The sequence below is a fragment of the Stegodyphus dumicola genome, chromosome 10 (assembly GCF_044657685.1).
Source record: "Stegodyphus dumicola isolate Sdum_Otavi_A_Nest chromosome 10, ASM4465768v1".
Lineage (NCBI taxonomy): Eukaryota > Metazoa > Arthropoda > Arachnida > Araneae > Eresidae > Stegodyphus > Stegodyphus dumicola.
The window spans coordinates 172,113,878-172,135,617 of record NC_140777.1 but is presented as its reverse complement, the minus strand read 5'-3'; the positions used below and the strand labels follow the sequence as shown (position 1 = coordinate 172,135,617).

General features: G+C 31.4%; 1 protein-coding gene across 2 annotated transcripts in view; it reads left to right on the top strand.

Moving 5' to 3' along the window:
• aft (cap methyltransferase 2) overlaps window positions 1–21,740 on the top strand; it is a 76,992-nt gene that overhangs the window by 32,805 nt on the left and 22,447 nt on the right. The window contains exons 5-7 of one of the 2 annotated variants that reach the window (XM_035356412.2): window positions 2,258–2,520; window positions 3,360–3,566; window positions 6,473–6,607. In XM_035356412.2, the coding sequence (XP_035212303.1) occupies window positions 2,258–2,520; window positions 3,360–3,566; window positions 6,473–6,607 (605 nt within the window). The remainder of the gene's footprint in view (window positions 1–2,257; window positions 2,521–3,359; window positions 3,567–6,472; window positions 6,608–21,740) is intronic. The other variant, XM_035356413.2, reaches the window with a different exon arrangement.

The following is a 21,740-nucleotide window of genomic DNA, read 5'->3' as shown; positions in this document are numbered from 1 at the left end:
ATTCTGGATTGCCATGTAAAATTAAATTGAGTACAAAAATAGCTTTTATCCCAGATATAATATCAAAAATAAACACATGATTTCAACAGCTATTTACTTTTGCTGTGCAAACTTTACTCTCTCGAAACTTTTGAATGAAAAATGTAAATATTAATTAAATTATGACCTCGATGACATTAATGCAAAAGAATTCCCATTGAGGGAGAAATATTTCAGGTTTTATTTCCTTTGTTGCTAGAAAAAAATGAAACAGAAATATGGAAGGGCTGTTCTTTTGAACTTTTACAGTTTAAATACTTATTAAAAGTTCCAAATATTGTAATACTACTGTAAATTTTCCTCGCAATTGTTATAATAGTTATTAAATCTGAGAAAAATTTTCTACATTTTTTGTACTCTCTGCATAACAGTAACTAGGCCAGTGAAATAGACCTCTACAACATCATTAATGGTTTTATGAAAAAAAGGAGGAAAAAGAAGTTAAAATTAAAGCTTTACTTTAAAGGTAAACAGTTTCCATATTTTGGCCCTTTTTAGTTTACTTGTGTATCGGATAAGTATGACTACACCACGGAATTCTGCTTAATATAAATCCATCTTAGCAGGAATGGCTGGAGAAAATAGAATTGATCCAAAATCACATCTAACACTTTAAAATTTATTTATTAATTTACTTATTGAAAACATTGGCAGTATGTGTAAACAACAACAAACTGAGAAATAAATCTCTTCAGGAGATACTTTTAAATGTCTTTGAAAGATTATGTCAATTTTAGTTTGCATTATACAGCATCCTAAGTTGATTGTATTCTATAAGGAAATTTGTCAGTTGTGAATTATTGAAGTTGACAATATATTGATCTTCCAGTTATAGATATGTAAATTACCCTTGTTGCAGTTTATCTATGCATCCTCACTCAGAAATTTCTCTAGCTTGTCCTAGAGAAGGGGGAGCAATGGAATATGTTAAATTTTTTTTTAAAGAAGTCACAGTTTGGGTCCAGTGAATCTCATTGCTAAGCTTGGAATGAATTGAGTTTAATGCTAATTTATTGCTGCTTGCTATCATAAAACAGGAATGGCCTGCCAACACTGAGGCAGAGCTATCAAGTCTCTGAAGTTACTTCTGGTGTTTAAGAAATTTAAAATACTATAAATGAAGGAAACAGAAGGAGTGCAGATTGGGGGGGGGATAAGAAAATTATATAGGCTGTAGGATTTTTAAAATCAAGGTGGTCTAGTAGATGCAATAAAAACTAGAGACACAATAAAAACTCACAGAAATAAAGGTGAAATAACATGGAGAACCATGATGAGAATTAAAATTTATATACGAGTTCTTAGATTACTTGTATCAATAAACTGAACTTGAATTTAATGCCATCATAACTTTATACAGAACTACTGTTTTGATTCATCAACATGATTTTAAAAAAATGAATGCAACAGATGTTTTCACAGAGAATGTGTTGCACTTTCTAGAACTTAAGTTTGCTGCCATCTCAAGGGCTTGATATATATATATATCACATGCATTTATATCTAAGGTACTTGCTGTAGATATAGTATGTAAATTTTATTTAATTTCATTCTAAAGATATTTTATGTTAGATGTATATGTCAAGCACAATTCATATCATTACATATTATTCCATTTTAATTATTTTCTACATATTTGCTATAAACACATAATAATTAATCAGAGTTCATGTAGTTGATTCTTGTCTCAGAGATGTGTCTGGCAGTTCCTCTTTTTGAGCACACCTGCCAGCATTGCTAGCCCATTTCTACCAGCCCTGCATGCTTATGTGGGGGATCAGTAACCACAGACATTAAATGACTTTATTTATTTATTTTTCTTTTTGCATAATGGTAGCTGACTGTTTTTCACCAAAGTTGAAATGCCCCAGTTTCCATTTCTTGTCAAGGCTGTTATAACTCAAAGTCCTGAATTTGTTTTACTACTGTTATGAGATTCACTAATGAAATTTTCAACAAATAAGAAATCTAATAGTATGTGTAACACAATAATATAGCTGTTCTTGATATACCATTATACTTGCAATGAAAACACTTAAATAACAAATTATTATTTTATTTCTTTCTCTTACAGTTCCAGTAATTATCTGTGATGTACTTCATCTTTATTTTTTACAATTAATTACAGTTTTATGTTACACTTTTGAAATTCACAATAAAATAGTATTGTTATGCTGTATAATTTAATCTCTGATTTAGTTTCATATTTCTTTGATAGTGGCAAATAAAGAAAAAGCTATGTTTCCTCACTCACTGATTCCAGAATCATTTATGTTCCAGTTAAGAGAATGCTCTAAGATGTTCCTGGAAAAGCAGATGAATGCCATCAACAAAAATCTTGCATTGTATTCTTTAAAGCAAATAAATGAAGAAGTTTTAGAAGAAGAGAAAAGAATCTTAGCTGAAATGTACATTAAAAAGTACAATGTAATTTCAAGTGAAGAATATAATTCATGGAGATTGTTTCCATTTCGCAAACAGGTTTGTTGAGTTTTTATTTAGAACTTAACAATAAATAATGTTAATTGGATATAAATGTTTGTCACAGATAACTGATTGACTTAAATGGAAGCACAAAGGTGAACCCAAAAAATTGTGGAATTGTTTTTAGTATGTATTAGTTGAAATTTTAATTCATTTAAAATATTTACCTCATGATTAAGTGCACTTACTCCAACACATCTCATATAGACAAAATCATTTTCTAATGTCATCATGTAGAGATTTTCATTGAATTCTAGAACATCAGTACTATATTTGTCTATTAGTTTTATTATCATTTGAAAAAAAAAAAACAGTCACAGTCAATGAAATTAGATGAGCAGGATATAATCATCATTATTTTTAACCAAAAATAACTGTTCTGTTAAAGCTGTGGGAACAGAGAGGTTTTCATTATGCAAAGAACCATTCACAAAATAATGGCCTTATCAAGTTTGTGATTTAGATACATTTTCTTCTCAAGTCTTAATGTTATTCTAATTCAAGTCTAATGTTAATGTTAATTAATGTAATTCTTTAACATGTTCAACAATTCACACTTTTATGTGAATTATTTCGGTATGATAAAATGAAGGAAGACCAACATACTATGTACTTTGAATTTGCTTGGAAAATAAAACTATGTGTAGAACATTATTACAGATGAAATAGTATTCTAGCTTTGTGGTTTGAGTGGCAGAATCATAAATTATGTTCAGTTTGTGCTAAAAATTCAAAATTTCATATCTTTTGATGTCACCTTTGTAAATTTGAGGTAATTTAGACATTCCATGTCATATTAAAAAATAAAATAATTTCTCGTAAATCTTTATTTTTAGATATGGACAAGTTTTCATTGTGAAAGAAACAAAAGCTGCAAATTTATGTATTTTCATGCGCTTGGTGAAACATTTGATAATTTAATGAAATCAAGATCCATGCTTTGGGAGGATATAGTACTAGATATCGAGAAAAGGTTAAATTCTTGTTTTCCAGTCAATCCAAAAAGAAATCTTGACCATCTGGAGTGGCATGTATTATGGAAGGTAATGGGGAAAAAATGTGTGTAAAATAAAATATTAATAATATGCATATGAAAATTAAATATGCTAACAGTAATTTAAAATTGTCTTTATCTTATACTATAATACATTTATATGAAATGTAAATATATGTGTAATATGCATTTGCTTAAGCTATTTAATTTTTTTAAAATTATAATAAGCCTTACATCCTGTCAAATACAAAAATATTAATAATTCTTCAAATATAAACTTAATTAATACAGTACAAAGTCCGAAATCCGGATTCGCCGTGACCTCGGCGATTCCGGATTTGGGATTTTTTGGGATGTTAGATCATCAATTTAAATCTGGTAAGATGGCATGCAGAAATTATACAATTAAAAATATGAAATCGTAACTTATAAAATAAAGAACAATTATGATCTAAAGGTATCAAAATTTACAAAAAAAGCTTAATATTTATTTGTTTACTTTATTAAACATTTCTTTCAATGTAAGTTGTTTAAGTTGCTTCCACAAAAAATTCAAAAAGTTCCTTTTTCTTTTTTCTTATGTCATGTACAGTTGATTTTCCAATGCCATACTCCTTGCATAATTTTGAGACGGATATGCCTTTATCCATTTTTGCAGCAATTTCACTTTTTGTTTAATGAACATCGAAACATGGTTTCACTTTGTAGATCCTTTGACAGCTCCAGAACTGGAAACTCTTTTCAACATAATCAAAAGTTCAAGCTAAGCTTAGTTTTTTTTAAATTGTCGTAATAATAACAGTCTGCAAAAAATAAGAAGCTGCATCAAACTAGATTAGGGAACAGCTCAGTCCGCTACATTAACTGAAATGCCTTAGAATTAGTAAAGATAATTTTAGCCTAGCTTAATAGCGTCCATGATACATTATTATCACAAGATTGGCGACAAAAGCTAAATTGTTTTGCTAAATTTTGTCTTGCATACTGAATTAAGCCTGAATTATATTGGTTTAGTTATTTACTATACCTACGTTTATTTCTTGCACATGCTTAAAACTAATCTGAGTCCTGAATAAATAAACTCCCACTTATACTTAATGCTTTATCTAGGGCCGGCCCTAAATACCGCGTGGTGCAGTCTCTATGGGTCCTAAATTCTGCTACAAAGTGCCTTCCTATGTTCTAAATTTCCACCACACCTGAACTTTGCATCCCAGTGCTTTCCCTAAATCATAAAAAACTTCTCATCCCTTAATTTTGCTGCTCGGAGCTTCCCCAAATTCCAAAAATTTTGTCTTCCCTAAATTCTGCTGTCCGGTGCTGACATATTCTGCCACCGCTTCTAGGTTTATGCTGAATAACATATCATTTATTCTTGATTAAAATAGCACTAAATGTAATATTTGGCCTATGAGTTTCATTAACAAAATCTATTTCTAGCATATGAAAAGCAATTCTATTGAATTTTTCCTCGTCAACATTTCTTAGAGCATTTAAAAATCTATAATCATCGCCAAGCGTAATGTTAGCATAAAAGGTTGCTATACTCTTATTATTCAATTACTAATATAAACAAAAGTTTAGACATCACTGCACGAGTTATTACTGAAGCTGTCATGTATTGATAAACATGCAGTGATGAAAGCAAAATATAATAAATAATGATTCGCCAGGTCGGCGTCAGGGATATAAAATAGGTCAATGTTTTGGTAAGCGCTGCGAACAGCGGTAAATGGAATGGAACATTTGAGATATATGCCAAAACAGATACTCAGCTATGGAGCCAAATTATTAATCTCACAAATTTATGCTTACATGATTGTTTTTCCATAGCGAGGTATTTTATTTAGTGCCTAAGTGAAATTAAAAATCGGAAGTGAAAATCTCCACATGTTTCATTATGGAAGGAAAAATCAAATGTGCATGCGGAAAGCATACCCGAAAAAAAATGTTTGTGGCTTTCAGGTCCGGATTTCAGATCATTCCGGATAATGAACATCTGGATTTCAGACTTTGTACTGTATAATACACTACACTAAACTACACTAAAAGTAAGAAATGTTTCCGCATGCTTTCTAAATTCTAATTGATCATTGTTCTAACTGCATTATACCTTTTACTCTTAATAAACATTTGATTAAAGTATGGAAGGAAACATGAAACAATCTGTTATAATGTAAAATAAAAAATAGTGCTTGCTCTTTCTGGGCGAATTACATAGAGACACTTTCTTCTCTTAAAATGTTTAATGATAGTAAAAATGAAAAGTGTAGTTATAGCCAATAAAGTTTGATCATTTTTCTTTTTCTTTCTTAAGAATGACTATTTTATAAATATGTATCAGCATATCTAGAATTGGGTAAATAAGTGTTACTTGACTATCAATCCTTAAATAAACATGTGGGGTTTTAATTCACTAAAAAGGATCAAGATGAAAAACTGATAAAAACAATGGTTTTGATTACTGTTTTGGTTAAAGTTTTATTAATTCATAATTTAAGTATATGAGTAATAGTGACTGCAGGACGTATATATACATAATATAAAAAAACTCAAAAGAAAGTAGATAAAACTTTCTTTTAAAGATTTCTAAAACAAAGTTAAAAAAACTAAAAGATGATCTGTGCAATTGCTGCAGGTTCAAAAATAATAAAATTATCAAAAGAAATTATAAATATAAATCTAATAAAAATCGTACCTAACAGGAAGAAAGTAGAAATAAAAAAGCAGCATAATTTGGGCTTTCACCATATTAGGCAGCTTACTGCTTTTGGTAGATTTATATTGTATTATATTGTTTTCTATATCACTCACATTAATTTTGCACAACTCTAATAGTTTTTAATTAATTTTTTTTCTTCAATTTGTATGTATATATATTTATGTAAAATAAAAAAATTACTGTTTCTTGAATCTGACAAATCATATTCAATGATATGTTTTTATTTATAAAAGGAACGGAATAGAATGAAGAGTAAAAGTTATAAGAACTGGGTCACTTGTGGGAGAAAAATAAAATTAATCCAAAATTCTAAATTTTGCAATCCTATGCTACTTCACTTGTGGAATAGAATTTCTCATCATCCTCAGGTATGATATCCAAAAGTTATATACTGTTGTACCATGTATTTTTATTTTTAACTCTGTTTATAGTGGTTTATATGGTAAAGAATTGCTATATTTCTTAAATAATTTGACTAAAGTAATAGTAACTTTAGTATACATTTTAGAGAAAGAAGCTGTAATTTTCTTCAAATTATTGTCTGCTGGCCTGAGTCCTTCAATATGTATAAAGCTCTTTTTTTTTTTTTTTTTTTTTTTTTTTTTTTCGTAAAATGAAATTTAGGTTGAATTTTGCTTAATTTTAAAATTCAAATGGTCAAGATGCATCTTTCTCATATAGAATATAGTGGTATCATACAAAATACAAGTATGAATAGTAGTTATATGTAATAACTAATCTTTATATAATTCAAATGATTCCTCTTTAAGTTTGCTTCATAGCTTAGTGCCGATATCAATATTTTTTCTGTTTTGAGGTGATTTAAATAGTATCTAGAGTACATCTTATTAATTAAAGAGCATTGATCTTGCTGTTTTTTTTTCATCTGTATGGGGGCTTTCATGGAATAGATCTTATAATTTTTAGCATATATCTTATACAAATTTTCTGTTTTGCTTTCTTGAATTTTTCTTCCTATATAGCCTTTTTATAATACATAGAAAATTTATTTCTCATATGACTGCTAGAAAATTTATTTCTCATATGACTGCTATAGAAGTTAAATATGTGCTATAAGTTTTCATAGTCAGAATTATTTATTTTTAGAGGTGTAATCATGTAGATTAAGTAACCATGTTCTTTGACAGCAGTTGATGGAATTGTGTTTAAAATTTTAAGAATATTTTTGTGAATATGTAAATTTGTAGTCTACAATGAAATCATTACTTTTAAAAACTTACTTTTTATTGGGGACATTCAGTTTCATAGGGCATCTTTTTTTATACCTGAATTCTACAATCACCAAGAAAACCTTTTATCTTACTCGGAAATTTCTTAATGAATCTGCCATATTAAAAGCACACATGATACTGAAGATTGAAACATGCAGAGATTTTTATTGCAGTCCTCAAATAAAAAATGTAATTGCTCTGGAATTCCAGTTCAGCTTAGACCATTTACGATTTTAAAACCACCATGAGAAGCTTAAATGTGTTATAGCATTTTTGCTGTGACACTACACAATATCTGTGATTAATGACTTAGACATTTTATTGCTGTATCATTTATGAGAAAAAACATTTTTAAAAATTTCCATTATATAATCTCATGTAAGTGAATGGCTCAAAGCAAGGGTCAATTTACTATTCACTAAAATCCATACTCAACAAATCATGAATATATAATGTCTGGTATTCCAAAACTGTGTGTTATCTTGCTAAAAATGTTTGTTTGTAAATATGGTTTTGTGAAATATAAAACTTTCTAGCCTATCTAGATAAATGTTTAAACTAATAGTAGTTTGAATTAAAACATAGCAGTAGTTGCATTATCATACATAAGAGCATATCACATATTCTTTTTCAGCCTGTTTTTTTCTTCTAACAGCATCTATTTTGATGAAGCATCTTGCACAGTTAGTTTTCGGTTGCATATATAATCATTTTAGGCTTTCGCTTTGTGTTTTAAGTTACAATGATATGCGCCACTTCTGATGGAGATTTTGGGCATGCATTGCCACTTGAAGGAGTTTTAGCCATATGTTTGACTTTTAGTGTGGATATTAATAATATGGCACCCAATATTTGAAAAAACATGAGTTTGATTTAACTAATTATTTTTATATTTTTTGAAACATATTATTACTTTTATAGTATTTGAATTATATTTATTTGATTTGATATATTTTTGACATCCTTATTCCATATAGTAATGTTTTGCTTTTATACTCGTATTCACTTTAGATAATGACAATTTCAGTATTTAACGTAAAATGAAGGTGCTTCTCAAAACTTTTTAAGGGCAGGGCTATCAATTTCCCTTTTTGTGATATTATTTTGTCTTTTTTTTTTTTTTTTTAAAGCACAAACAACAAATTATGTTTGAACTATTACAGCTAAGACTAACAGTAAGTATCAGATAGGAAGAGAAACACATCAAAGTAAAACTTAAAATTAGGCAAAACAGCAATCTTATTTTGACGTAGATATTTCAATAAAATGCTGTCGATTTCAAGAGATATCGGACATGGATCCTTGTTGAAGAGGAAACAAACATAATAAAAAAATATGCATTTAAATATTTTTCATATTTATTAAAATATTTTGATGCTTATATGTTCTATATCTGCTTATTTGGTATTTGGTAACAAATAGTCAGAAATGTGCTTTTAACAAAATATTTCCAAATAGGATCCTATATATTTAATATAATTTTGATTTGAGGACAGGTGGTATAAGTCAGTGGCGTATGATGGCATTTAAACAACTGATTTTTCTTTCTACCCCCTCCTCCCTTTTTTAGTGTTGGCTTTGTAAATTCTAATTTTTTGTTGACAACTTTATACCATTTAAAAACTAATTAATTTTAAAACTTTTAAATATCTTTCTTATATTTTTCTCTTATCTTAAGAAATTACCTTAAATGAAGTAAATAATGTTTAAAGGGTATAAATTATTGGCCCATTTTAAAGAATATAATACTGAGATGAAGTAAATAAAGATTTTATTAACCAATTAAAAAAAAATTGCAGAAGGCACCAATTTTTATGATGCATCTGTCAGCTGCAATGTACTCAGTCATGTTTCAATTTGTTGCATGTCCAAATTAAAACATGAAATTGAAACACATTGTCAGATGTCCAAATTAAAACAGAGTGCTGACATGTCACGTGTAGTTCTTGCTATGGGTTGTAAAGTGATCATATCTGTTATGTAATTTTCATTTCATTTCCAGAAAGAGGATCACATCTCGCATAGACTGCAAAGGGTATCTTGAAGATATACATAAACTTTTTAAATGAGTTATTGCCTTCAAAAGTTTAGTGCATTACTTTCCTTTATGGTTAGTGTGTTAACAATAGAGGAAATGCATTAACAACTTTTAGAGTACTTTGCATTCCCTGTAAGCATTGGGAGTGCATATTCGTGATCATACATTTTCATGTTATTTCAATCTTAAATCATCATTTTATTGAAAATTCCTGGCTATTTCAGTTGTGAAGCTTGTGCATTAATCTGAAGTATCATCTGTTTTCTTGTAGATTAGTGGCCTATTTTGCTTTATGTACCTCTTTCACTTCACCTCAATCTGTTTTGCCCCATGCATCTCTTTCGCCATCACTAGAAGAAAATCCCTTCCTCCATTCCTAAACTAACAAAATACATATATACATTTATTTAGATTTAGGTTATTTTTTAATGTGTGTTACATATTAAACAACAAAAAATATAGAGTATGCTGATAAATACCAGAACTCGAATAAAAGTAGTTTTTCATATTTATAAATTAAAACTAAATACTTAATATCTAAATAAAAGACTAACTGCATTTTCTTCCGCTGAATTTATGAACCCCTGAGGAGGGAGGGAATTCCCTTCTGGTTAAGAAACTCTGTTGGAGATTTATGTTTAATTTTGGCTTGATTTAATTGCAGTACATATTCTCTGAATTTGATTCAGAGAATATGTACTGCAATTCTCTGAATTGAATATTCTCTGAATTGATTTTTTGAAGTCAAATATGAATCGAACGTACATGAATTATATAGAATTTTTTCATTCTGGAGCTTAGTATTTTTATACAGTACAAATTCTGAGATCTGGGCTTATTGGGACTTTGATTCTGAAAATTTCCATATTTTAGATCAGAGTTTCTTAAACTGTGGGGGGGGGGTCACGGGACCTACAGCAGGGGGTCCCCAAACATTTTAGCAGCTTGGATATTTCTTTAACTTTGTAGTATCGTGTGGTCCCAACTTGTCAGCAACTGTGGTAGTGACTGCTACAACATGTAAATTTACACAGACACGTAAGAAGGGTTTAAAGCCCTTTTTATTCAACTTTAAAAATAACTGTTGCATCAGGTTCTTCTATTTACAATAAAATTAATGTAAAATTCCTTACCTGCTGCATCTTCAGTGTTCTCAACGCCAGGCGTCTAATAATCACGTTTTCCAGTAAGAGTTTCTATTATAATTAACAGGTCATCTTGTCTTTTAATTATTTATTGAAGTAAGACACTAACATACACTATTTACAAGGTAGGTGATAATTATTTTAAGAGAGTACATTTTAATTCTGTGAAGTTTCGTCTTTATGCTCCTCAGAGCGGTTCCAATCTCGTCTGGTTCTCGGAAGTTAATTACAGCAAAAGTAAAGGAAGAGATGCCCGCCATCTAGTGGCAAGAATGTGACATCCTCCCACCTTTTGATTTTACCTCGATAAGACGGGAAAATCAAAACAAAATTTATCAATAATCAAACAAAAATTCAAATACAACTTTCACAAATATGCAAAGTAACTAATGCTCTAAAATTAATACTTACAAAGAAGGATTACACATCTAAACATTCTCTGCATTACTGTTAGGACAATTAAATTTCTAAAATACTGAAAAGAAACAAAAATTAGTATAGCAATTTAAAAATATGTAACAGGTTTTACAGTTTTATGTCCATATCTAGTTTGATAGTTCATATCACTGTCACACTTATCGGCAGAGTTTATCTGTTCGTGGTAAAGTCACCAAACAAGTTAGGTCTATCAAGTTCGAGAGAATAAATACGTTTCACAGGTCTTAGGAGTTCACTCGTTGCAGTTTTCACTTTGACAACACGTACTTCGTTGTCTTTCCCAGGATATGTTTCTACAACATGACCTATTGGCCAATCTATTCTCTTCTTTTTGTCACTGCCGACAAACACCAAGTCATTTTTGTTGATAGTCCGAGTAGATCATTTAGATGGTTTTTGCACTAGGATAGCTAAATATTCATCACGAAATCTTTTGCGAAAATGTTCTCTTAAGTTCTGCAAGAACTTGTATATTTTTGTCAGATTGATGGTATCCAGGTAGTCTAAGTCAGTCACTCCGACGTCGTGCACATCTTGTAGAAACATTGAAGGAGTTAGTGCCGTAAGATCATTTGGATCTTCTGAAAGGTATGTAAGGGGTCTTGAGTTAATCACTGTTTCGATATCACAAAGTATAGTCAACATTTCCTCATAAGAGACACAGGACTTTCCGAGAACATTTCTCAACATCTTCTTCGCTGTTTGTACCAACCTCTCCCACCAACCGCCCCACCATGAAGCAGTTAGGGGATTAAACTTCCACTGTATTTTCATACTAGTTAAATGACATTCTATTTCTTTCCAATCTATCGATTTTAACAGATTTTCGGTTCCAACGAAATTAGTGCCATTGTCGCTGTAAATAATACTTGGACGACCTCTTCTGGCAATAAATCTCCTTAATCCCAAGATGAACGTATTTGTTGATAAACTTTCTATCAGCTCAAGATGTATCGTGCGATAGACTGCGCAAGTAAAGAGCAAGATCCATGCCTTTTTTCCTTTTTTTAAATAAAGAGGACCGGCTACATCAACTCCGGTCACTTCAAACACCAGAGCATCTCGAACTCGATCTTCAGGAAGAGGTGCTGGAACAGTCTCTATATTCTTTGCGCTATATCTTCTACAGCGAACACACTTCATAAGAACTTTACGTACTGTTTTTCTTCCTCTCAGGACCCAGAATTTCTGTCGAATATTGGCTAGTACGAATTGCACACCAGCATGGGATAGTCGCAAATGGTAATCTAAAATTAACCTATGAACTAAGTCATGATTTGAGGGCAATACAATTGGACAGAGAAAATTTTCTTCTTCCTCTCTTCTAGTAATCTTGGTCTTTAACCGAATAAGGCCATCTGAGTCAAAAAAGGTACAAAGGTTGCTAACTTTAAGTTCTTTGCCAAATGCTTCTATCTGTATTATCTTGCATATTTTCTTTTCTACAGTTTCTATTTCAGGGACCGTGAGTTCTCTTGATTGTTTAGAATCTGGTCTTCTGCAGTTGTTGATAAATCTGTTTGTACCATTCTGTATCTGTATTGATAAAACTGTTAGTCTTAACATTTTATGGTAAGATGAATATTTCTCAAAAAAATGTTCTACCCTTTGCGTATTTAGTGCAGAAATGACTGATTTCCTTTTTTCTGAATTCATTATTTCCATGTCCGGTATTTCCCTTTGTCTAGGCCATTCTTCCTGATTTTTCTTCAGCCAGTCGTGGCCCTCCCACCATCTAACTACTAAAAGTTGTTTAGCGGTGCACCCTCTTGACGGGAGGTCAGCTGGATTTTTTGTTCCAGCAATACATTTCCACGTTTTTGGATCCATCAGTTTCCTAATCTCCCTGACTCTGTTTTCCACAAAGACAGCCCAGACATTCTCTTCCCTTTGAATCCACGTCAAAACTGTTGTAGAATCTGTCCAAAAATGTGTTTCCACATTTTGCCATTGTAAACCATTTAAAACAGAAGAGCATAGTCTGGCACCTATCGTGAGCTATCAATTCCAGACGAGGGATCGTAATAGATTTCACAGGAGCTACTCTAGACTTCGATGCCAACAGATGAACTTTAACTCCAGAAGTCGTCACAGTTCTCAAGAAAACTGCAGCAGCATACGCATTACTACTGGCATCACAGAATGTGTGAATGCTGCAGAACTTCCTATTGTCCTTGCTGGAATGTATCCAACGTAGGAGGGATATTTCTTTTAAGAGAAAAATGTTTCTGGGTGGTAGATTGTAGACGTTTCAAAGCTAAATCCTTGTGGGTGGAGAGTGGTACATGATTCTCCGCCCACGGAAGTGCGACTTCATAACGCCCTTCTTCGTTTAGAGATACAGAATTTTCGAACTGCAATTTTGCTTGCAAATCCCTTTCCTCACTAGCCTTCTTTGTAACTGGATCTGTTATTCCGATAACATCAAGCCTCCGCAGTTCTGACAGCGTGGCATCAGAAATATGTAAAGATAACAAAAGCGTGGAAAAGGAATTTTCTATTTCATAATTGTCAGTGTTCCCTTTCCCCATGACTGTCCACCCAAGTCTTGTACTTACAGCAACTAATCTTCCCCAAGGAAGAACTTCGATTTTACCTGTAAATAAATTTGCAGCAACATCTGCCCCTAACAACAAATGAATCTCTTGGGGGTTCTCCTGGAATAATCTGCAATTTCCATTTTCAAAAACATCACTGATGTTAAATTCCTCTTCTTCTAAGTTCCCTAATCCAGTTTATATTTTTGATTTTAGGGACCGAAGAACATATTTTTCTTTCATCTAATACATTGATTTCGCAATTATATTGTTTATCTACGCTACCCAATTTTATTCTATAACGTTTATGTTTTTCCGAAACTTCTATGCCACCGAAAAGTCCATGGGTTTTGTTCACCTAAGCTTCTTAATTGTAACTTTTCTGCTGCATACCTGCTTATGTATGAGTTTTGACTTCCGGTGTCAATTATCGCTCGAACAAATTGGTTATTCCCTCTTCCATATATGCGAACAACTAAAGTTTGCAAATATACTTCTGAACATCCTGCTTGATTTGAAAGTACTTTATTTTCTATCTCTTCGTCTTTTTTAATTTTCGAAACCTCGACAGAAGGATTTTGTTTATTACACATAATAGTTGCATGTTGTTTTTTACAAATAGAACAAGTTATTTTTGTTCTGCAGTTTCGTGACAAATGGTGGGGTTTAAGGCATTTATAGCAAGCATATTTCCTTTTTAAAATGTCCCTTTTTTCTTGTAATGATAAGCCGGAAACGAAACTACAGTCATAAATCTTGTGGAATTGATTACAGAAGACACAGTTCATATTTTCCTCCCTGCATTCGGATTTTGTAAACAAATCTGTAGCGGTCGGAATCTTTGGTTTATTATGTCTGTTTGAGAGACCATATGCGCTTTTCGTTGCAGGGGGGAAGAAGACTGTCGCCGATCGGATACTTTTTGCTGTTGCGAAACCGTTGACCTTGTGCGTTCGCGGGATGAAAGTTCTGCAGGTAAAAATGACATTAAATCTTTTATGTTATAATCGGTGCCAACATTTTGTGCTCTATGAAATTCAATCATTAATTCTGAAGGCAATAACTTCAAAATCATCGGACACAGCAAAGCGCTGTAAGATTCCGATACAACATCTAACGCTTCAAGACATCTAATCGGTGTTTGTACTTTAACATACAAGTTATGAAATGTTTTTATGTCATTCGCATTTTTCAATGATTCAACATTCAGCAAATTATTCATGTGTGCATTAATAAGAATGTCTCCCTTCCAAAACGGTTGTGTAAGATTTGAATTGCTGAATCATAATGTTTTGGCAATAACGGAAGTCCTTGAACGCAACTAGCAGCTGTTCCTCCTAAATATGCTTTCAGGTAACTAAATTTGTCTACTTTGTTCAATGATTCGTTATTATGTATTGAGGACTCAAAACTATTCCAAAAAGTAAGCCATTGACTACTGTTCCCATAAAATACAGGCATTGAAAGTTTTGGTAATTTAACATTAGGTGTATCTTTTATATTTTGCTGAGTGTTCGATGCATTTAAGTCATGATTAAGTTCCTTAATTTGTTTCTTAAGCCTGAATTTCCATAACGTTATCTTCTCGCGATATTGTTCTGTAATTTCGAATTCATCTACACTCAGAATTGGTTCAACTTCTACATCGGCATTAGATAGTGTTTCGGTTTTAGCATTAAGCTGTTCTAACAATTCTTCGAGCTCATTAATACTACCTTCAGATTTATTTGATTCACTTTCGATTTTCTTAAATAGTTTTGTAACAGCAGTTCTTAAGATACTTCTTTTCTTTTTTAATTTATCTACTTCAGCCATTATCTTTCTTAGATTCAAACACTTACACAAAAAATATACGTCTCATGAAAAGAAATATTTAACTCTTACTTAGAAAACAAAATTATTCTTCTGCTGAATACTTCAAGAACAAGTACTAAAATCTTCAATTTTAATATTCAGCTTTTGAATTCACTTTATTAGAACGTTTCAAAAAACCTGGCGTCCCTGTTCGGGCGCCATAAAAATGTTGCATCAGGTTCTTCTATTTACAATAAAATTAATGTAAAATTCCTTACCTGCTGCATCTTCAGTGTTCTCAATGCCAGGCGTCTAATAATCATGTTTTCCAGTAAGAGTTTCTATTATAATTAACAGGTCATCTTGTCTTTTAATTATTTATTGAAATAAGACACTAACATACACTATTTACAAGGTAGGTGATAATTATTTTAAGAGAGTACATTTTAATTCTCTGAAGTTTCGTCTTTATGCTCCTCAGAGCGGTTCCAATCTCGTCTGGTTCTCGGAACTTAATTACAGCAAAAGTAAAGGAAGAGATGCCCGCCATCTAGTGGCAAGAATGTGACATTAACAGATGCATCCACATGATGCTCACAAACTACGCCGACCTGGCGGTTTAACAGAAACAGAATGCAAAACTGGAAAATAATGACTGGATGAATAAATAACTAGATCACTACCCACGAGGCTCTGAGATCTTAACTACCCTAACCATGTTCTAAAATACAGCTGAGATTCAGCGAGCTTACTAATTAATTAGTTGAAAGATTCAGCAAAAACTGCCAAGATAGGCACACAGGCCGAAACGCGCGGTTCTTAAATTTCTACCTAGCAACCTTCACGTTTGTCATTCAAGAAGCACACCTACAAACTCGTTTTCTTTCTATTTAAACTCAACTTACTTCTGCTAAATTTGAATATACTGCGCACTCTACTACAATTTACATACTCTGGCATTGGCAATTCTAGGGGAAAGTAAAGGCTTGACAGGAAAGATAGCTTAAAATAAATGTTAGTTAAAATAAATATAAACTCCACATTTGCCGCTGCCAGAATTCGGTAAACTTGGAAGCAGGTCCAAGAAAGACCTGTTGAAAAGTTTCCATATTCTAACCTAAGACTCAAAAGAGCCCCGTTTACATAAAACAAACTTTTGCCTAACAAAAATTTACAATCGTTTTTGTAGACGATTGGTGACCTTCACGTTCGCGATTCAAGAAGCACACCTACAAACTCGTTTTCCTTCTATTTAAACTCAACCTACTTCTGCTAAATTTGAATATACTGCGTGCTCTACTACAATTTACATACTCTAGCATTGGCAATTCTAGGGGAAGTAAAGGCTTGACAGGAAAGATAGCTTAAAATAAATGTTAGTTAATATAAATATAAACTCTACAACTTATTATAATAATTTTACAATTACCAAATATTTTTACACAATGTATCTGAAAATAGGTAAAGATAAGACACTACAGATAAAGAAAAAACGCAAACGATTCGATGCATTTTTTTTACAATATAAGTGTTAATTTAACTTGCTTTGGCGTTGTCATTTTATCTCTTACTTATTTAAAATTTTCACATTGTTCTATATCTTAAAATTAGAAATTAAAGTTAATGACTTAAAACTGCAATAGTATATCACAGTACCAGTGAAAAAATTGACAGTTTCACTCATGTGTGTATCGGATTTGTACAATGTTTATTGGGTTACACAAAATTTTCGTAAATAATAGGGGAACAGAAAGTAATGTCGCTTTCTTACATTAAATTCACATAAATAAATTTTTAACACATTTTCATTTTTAATCAATAATATCATCACCCTCGTTATCAACAATCTTTTACCATCTAGTGTGCAGATTTTCAATCTCCGGACCGATATAAATCAATTGGTTTTTGAGTAAAATATCTCAAGATGGCATTTTGGACATCATTCAAGTTTTCAAATTTTTTGGCACCAAGAAAATGTTGTAGGGATTGGAATAAATGGAAATCTGAGTGTACGATATCGGGCGAGTATGGTGGGTGATGCAGCACCTTTCGTCCCAATTCATTTGTTTTTTCCAGTGTCTGTCTTGCACAGTGTGGTCTTGCATTGTCGTATTGCAGAATGATGCCTTTTCTACTGACAATTGCCGGATATTTTTCAATTAAAGATTGGTTCACTCGATCCAATTGTTCACAATAAAAATCTGCATTAACAGTTTGTCCAGGTTTCAGCAATTCAAAATGAACAATTCCACGAATACTCTTCCAAACACACAGAAGCACCTTTTTGGGATGTAAACCTTTGTAACCCTTATTAAAACTGCCTTTTGTGTTTTGGATTATCATATTGGACCCATTTTTCGTCTCCAGTAATCAAATGATAAAAAAAAAAAAACACAGTTCTGTATGGTGCCATTGAAGCAATACGTTGCATGTGATGGATCGGTTGGCTTTGTTTTCTTCGGACAGATTATGGGGGACTCAAACACCTGCTTTGCTTATTTTTTCATTCTGCTTTAAATGTTTTTGAATGGTCTACCAAGGTTGGTTAAGAGCGTTTGACGTGGATTTGCTTCCACTTCTGCCCTTAGCATGTTGTTGTCGACATGCACAGAAACAACATTACTTTCTGGTCCTGGTATTATTATGGTGTCCTGGGGTCACGAAAAAATTCTCAATGATTAAAATGGGTCCTGACTGAAAAAAGTTTAAGAAACCTTGTTTTAGATCATCAGTTTAAATCTGTTAAGATGACACGTAGAAATTATAAAATTAAAAACTTGAAATAGTTGTTTACTTTAAGGATTTACGACTTTAAGGAAATCAAAAGTTATTAAAAATACTAACTATTTCTTTGTTTTATTAAACATTATTTCCACTGAAAATTGTACAAGCTGTTCCCCCTTCCAATATTTTCTCTTAAATTTTATAGATAGACATAATTCTTGTTCATTTCCAAAGTTCTGTTCTTTAAGTCCTGTAATTGTCGTATTGAGAATTCCCACTAAACTGTCAATCAAAATCTCTTTTCTCACTTTCATCATTATTGGTAGCTATATTTTCTGTATTTAAATCCATACAACTGATTTCACCATCCATTAGTTGGTTGTTGATTGGGGCATTGTCGTTGCAATGGAAAACTTCTGCCATATTATTTTCCTTTGTTATCATTGCTTCATATTTTTTTTTCATGACTTCCATTAATTGAAAAATTTCACCTTCAGTAGCTTTCAAAATCTGCACCAGACTAAAGCTGCTTTTTGTCTAATTTTAAATTGCACACTTCAGAAGAAAACAGCAATGGTGTAATTTCGGGGTCATTGTGCCAATGCTGGTATAAAAGGCAAGTGCCAAATATTCGTTCACTGTGTAGATCCTGCTACAACTTTAGAATAAAAATGTCTGTTTGAATATTCAAACTTTAATTTTGATAACAGAACTATGATAATATAATAATAATAATCCGGGGGGGGGAAATGAAAGAATGAGCTAGATCAAATTAGTTAAGGAAGAGTGCAGTTTGCTGTGTGAGCTAAAATTTTCTTTTGGTCTTATTCTTTTTCTCTTCTCACTGTTATGCCAACAAAAGAAACCATTCTAAACAAATATATCTCCAGGCTTTGCTGATTATTTAGGTCAGATAAAAAAAATTTCACCCCCAACTCCACAACCACTCAAAGACTAAAAGTGTGGTCATGGCTAACAGCAATCAATGTATTGTCGTTGGCCACGGTCAGCAAGTGTTTGAAAGTGGCCTTATAAGTATAAGTACCTCATTCGAAACAAAAATAATCACTTTAATGTCATACTTCGTTTTTCTGGAGTATTTTGTTTTCCACTCCTAAATGTTGGTAAAGAAAAAGTGTTTAATCAGAAGGTCCAGATATTGGGTGTGCAGATTTCAGACTTTGTGCTGTATTATGTCATATTTAAAGAATTAATTGAAAATTTTTGAAAAGTTTTCCTTTATTCTGAGATAGGTATTTGTTGTAAAATTGAGCATATTTGTTTTAAAGATGACAGTAGCATATTTCTAATGAAGAATATGCTACTGAAGAAATATGAGTTGAACAAAGATAATTTGAGTAGAATTTATGTATAAATAGAAAGATCAGTGCATACACTTTTATAGAAGAAAATATGTTTTTTAGAGACACAAATATATAGCCATTTACTTGACATTTTACATTTTGAAAATCATTATATATAGCCTTTGTTAACTGACAACATCAAAAAATCATATTTTGTCATTAACAATATTATAATTCTTACATTATTCTTGTAATGACTGTGATTTCAATACTGAGTTTTCTCATTTCTGAAATAGTACATATTTAAAGTGTAAATATTTTTCTAAATGTTCATTCAAACAAAACTTTATGTGATTAAATGGATTGATTGCCTTTTTTTCTTAATAGTAAACATCATAACACACAGTTGTGTTAAATATTTTACTGAAATTGATATTTTATAAACAGAGTTTCTATTCAGACTGGGTAGTTTTAATCATCTTACTTGTGGGAAAAAAAAACTCTTGATTATTATTAAAATTTTGTATGTTCAGGAACATGTTATACATTGTTAATTTTCTAATGAAAAAAGAAAATATTTGAGAAAGACACTAATTTATTAAGTACATTATCAGATTTTAGTCATTACCCTACTTGATGATAACCATTTACTACTTTTGCTAACTAGGCAGGGTGATTAACCACTCCACTAGCTGATGAAAAAGTTTTAAAAGTAGTATTTGCCCTGGTGTATTCACTGCTTTGAAAGTCATAGAAATTCGTAACTGCATTAAAAGTGTAATAAAAGAATTTAGTGTTATTGAAATATTATTCATAAATAAGTCAGCGTAAGCTAGTATTCATGATATGTTTTCAAATTTGGTCCGTACAGATGTTTGGTTTGATAAAATGGTAGAAAATTGAGAAATTTAGGACTTGGAAAAAGTTTCAAAGCTTGAATTTTTATTCAAAATGGTATATTAGTTAAAAACAAATCAAAGTATCACAGACATATAACTGTTCATCTTAAGTGATATTTTTCTTTTCTTCATTTATTTATTGCTTATTTCTTTTACATTATTTTTATGTTTGTTTTTATAAATTTGTAGTAAATTCAGAAATTTAAGACTCCGAAAAGCTTCAAAGCTTTATTTTTATTCAAAATGATATATGAATTAAAAAAAAAAAAATATTGCAGACATGTCACTGTTCATCTTAGATGATATTTTTCTTATTTTAATTTTTTTATAGCTCATTTCTCTTAAATTAATTTCAGTTTCATTATGAGGAGGTTCAATACTATTTGACGTGCTGATAATTAGGCTTACAGCACAACAAATTTTAATAGTAGACTAGCGAGCACCTGAAAAGAAAATGCTTAAAAGCATTTAAATATGGATGAAATCAGTTCAAACATTCCAAGCAACAACCAATTCGAAATAAAATTTTTTGTTGCCAAACCAGGAAACAAAACCTTTTGACACTTCAAGTTAATATGTATGACATCATGATTTAAATTTAACCCTTTGTGGCGCACTATACTTTAAAGTCGAAATTTCAACAAAAAAAGTTGTATGCAGTCTATCTAGGCCTAAAGGAGTATGCTGGTAAAATTTTGTTAAAATTGCACTTACTGTTTTAATTCTGTGGGTGTTCCATGAGGTGGAACAGTGCACGGATAGAGCTCTTAAAAGTGCGACTAAGCTAGCATTGCAGTGAAGCACGGAAATGAGTAGAAACTTTTGTATAGTAATGAAAAAAAAACACTATATTAAGACTGTATACATGGTTTTCTGGATATGCACAACATTCGAATATATATGGATAAATGAGATAAATTTATGTATATACACAAGTCCTATATACAAAAATATTTACAAATTTTTCGATTTCTTAGCTTCGTGAAATTGTTCAAAGCATGTCACATCTTTTTGATAGAAGCGCAAACCAACTTTGCAGGTTTTGAACATAAAACTTGTTTTATGCGGCTTCTTTTCCGTGCAACAATATGTTTAGAATTCCAATTAAAAATTTGAGGTTGTGTAGAGGGGCCTGTGTGAGATGGATTATCAACCTTCTCATCAAATAAATGAGTTTCAATCGACATATCATCATCGGATTACACAAGTGGTTCAGGAGCATATATCTCAGCATCGCTGCTGTCTTCATGCTCTAATTCAGAATCAGTGGGTAATTCAGGAAGCACTTTTAGAGCTTCAAAAAGAGTTAGACCTCTCCGTGCCATTTATGGAAAATTAATAATAAAAAATTAACTACAATTAATATTAACAATAGAGAAAAATAAGCTAT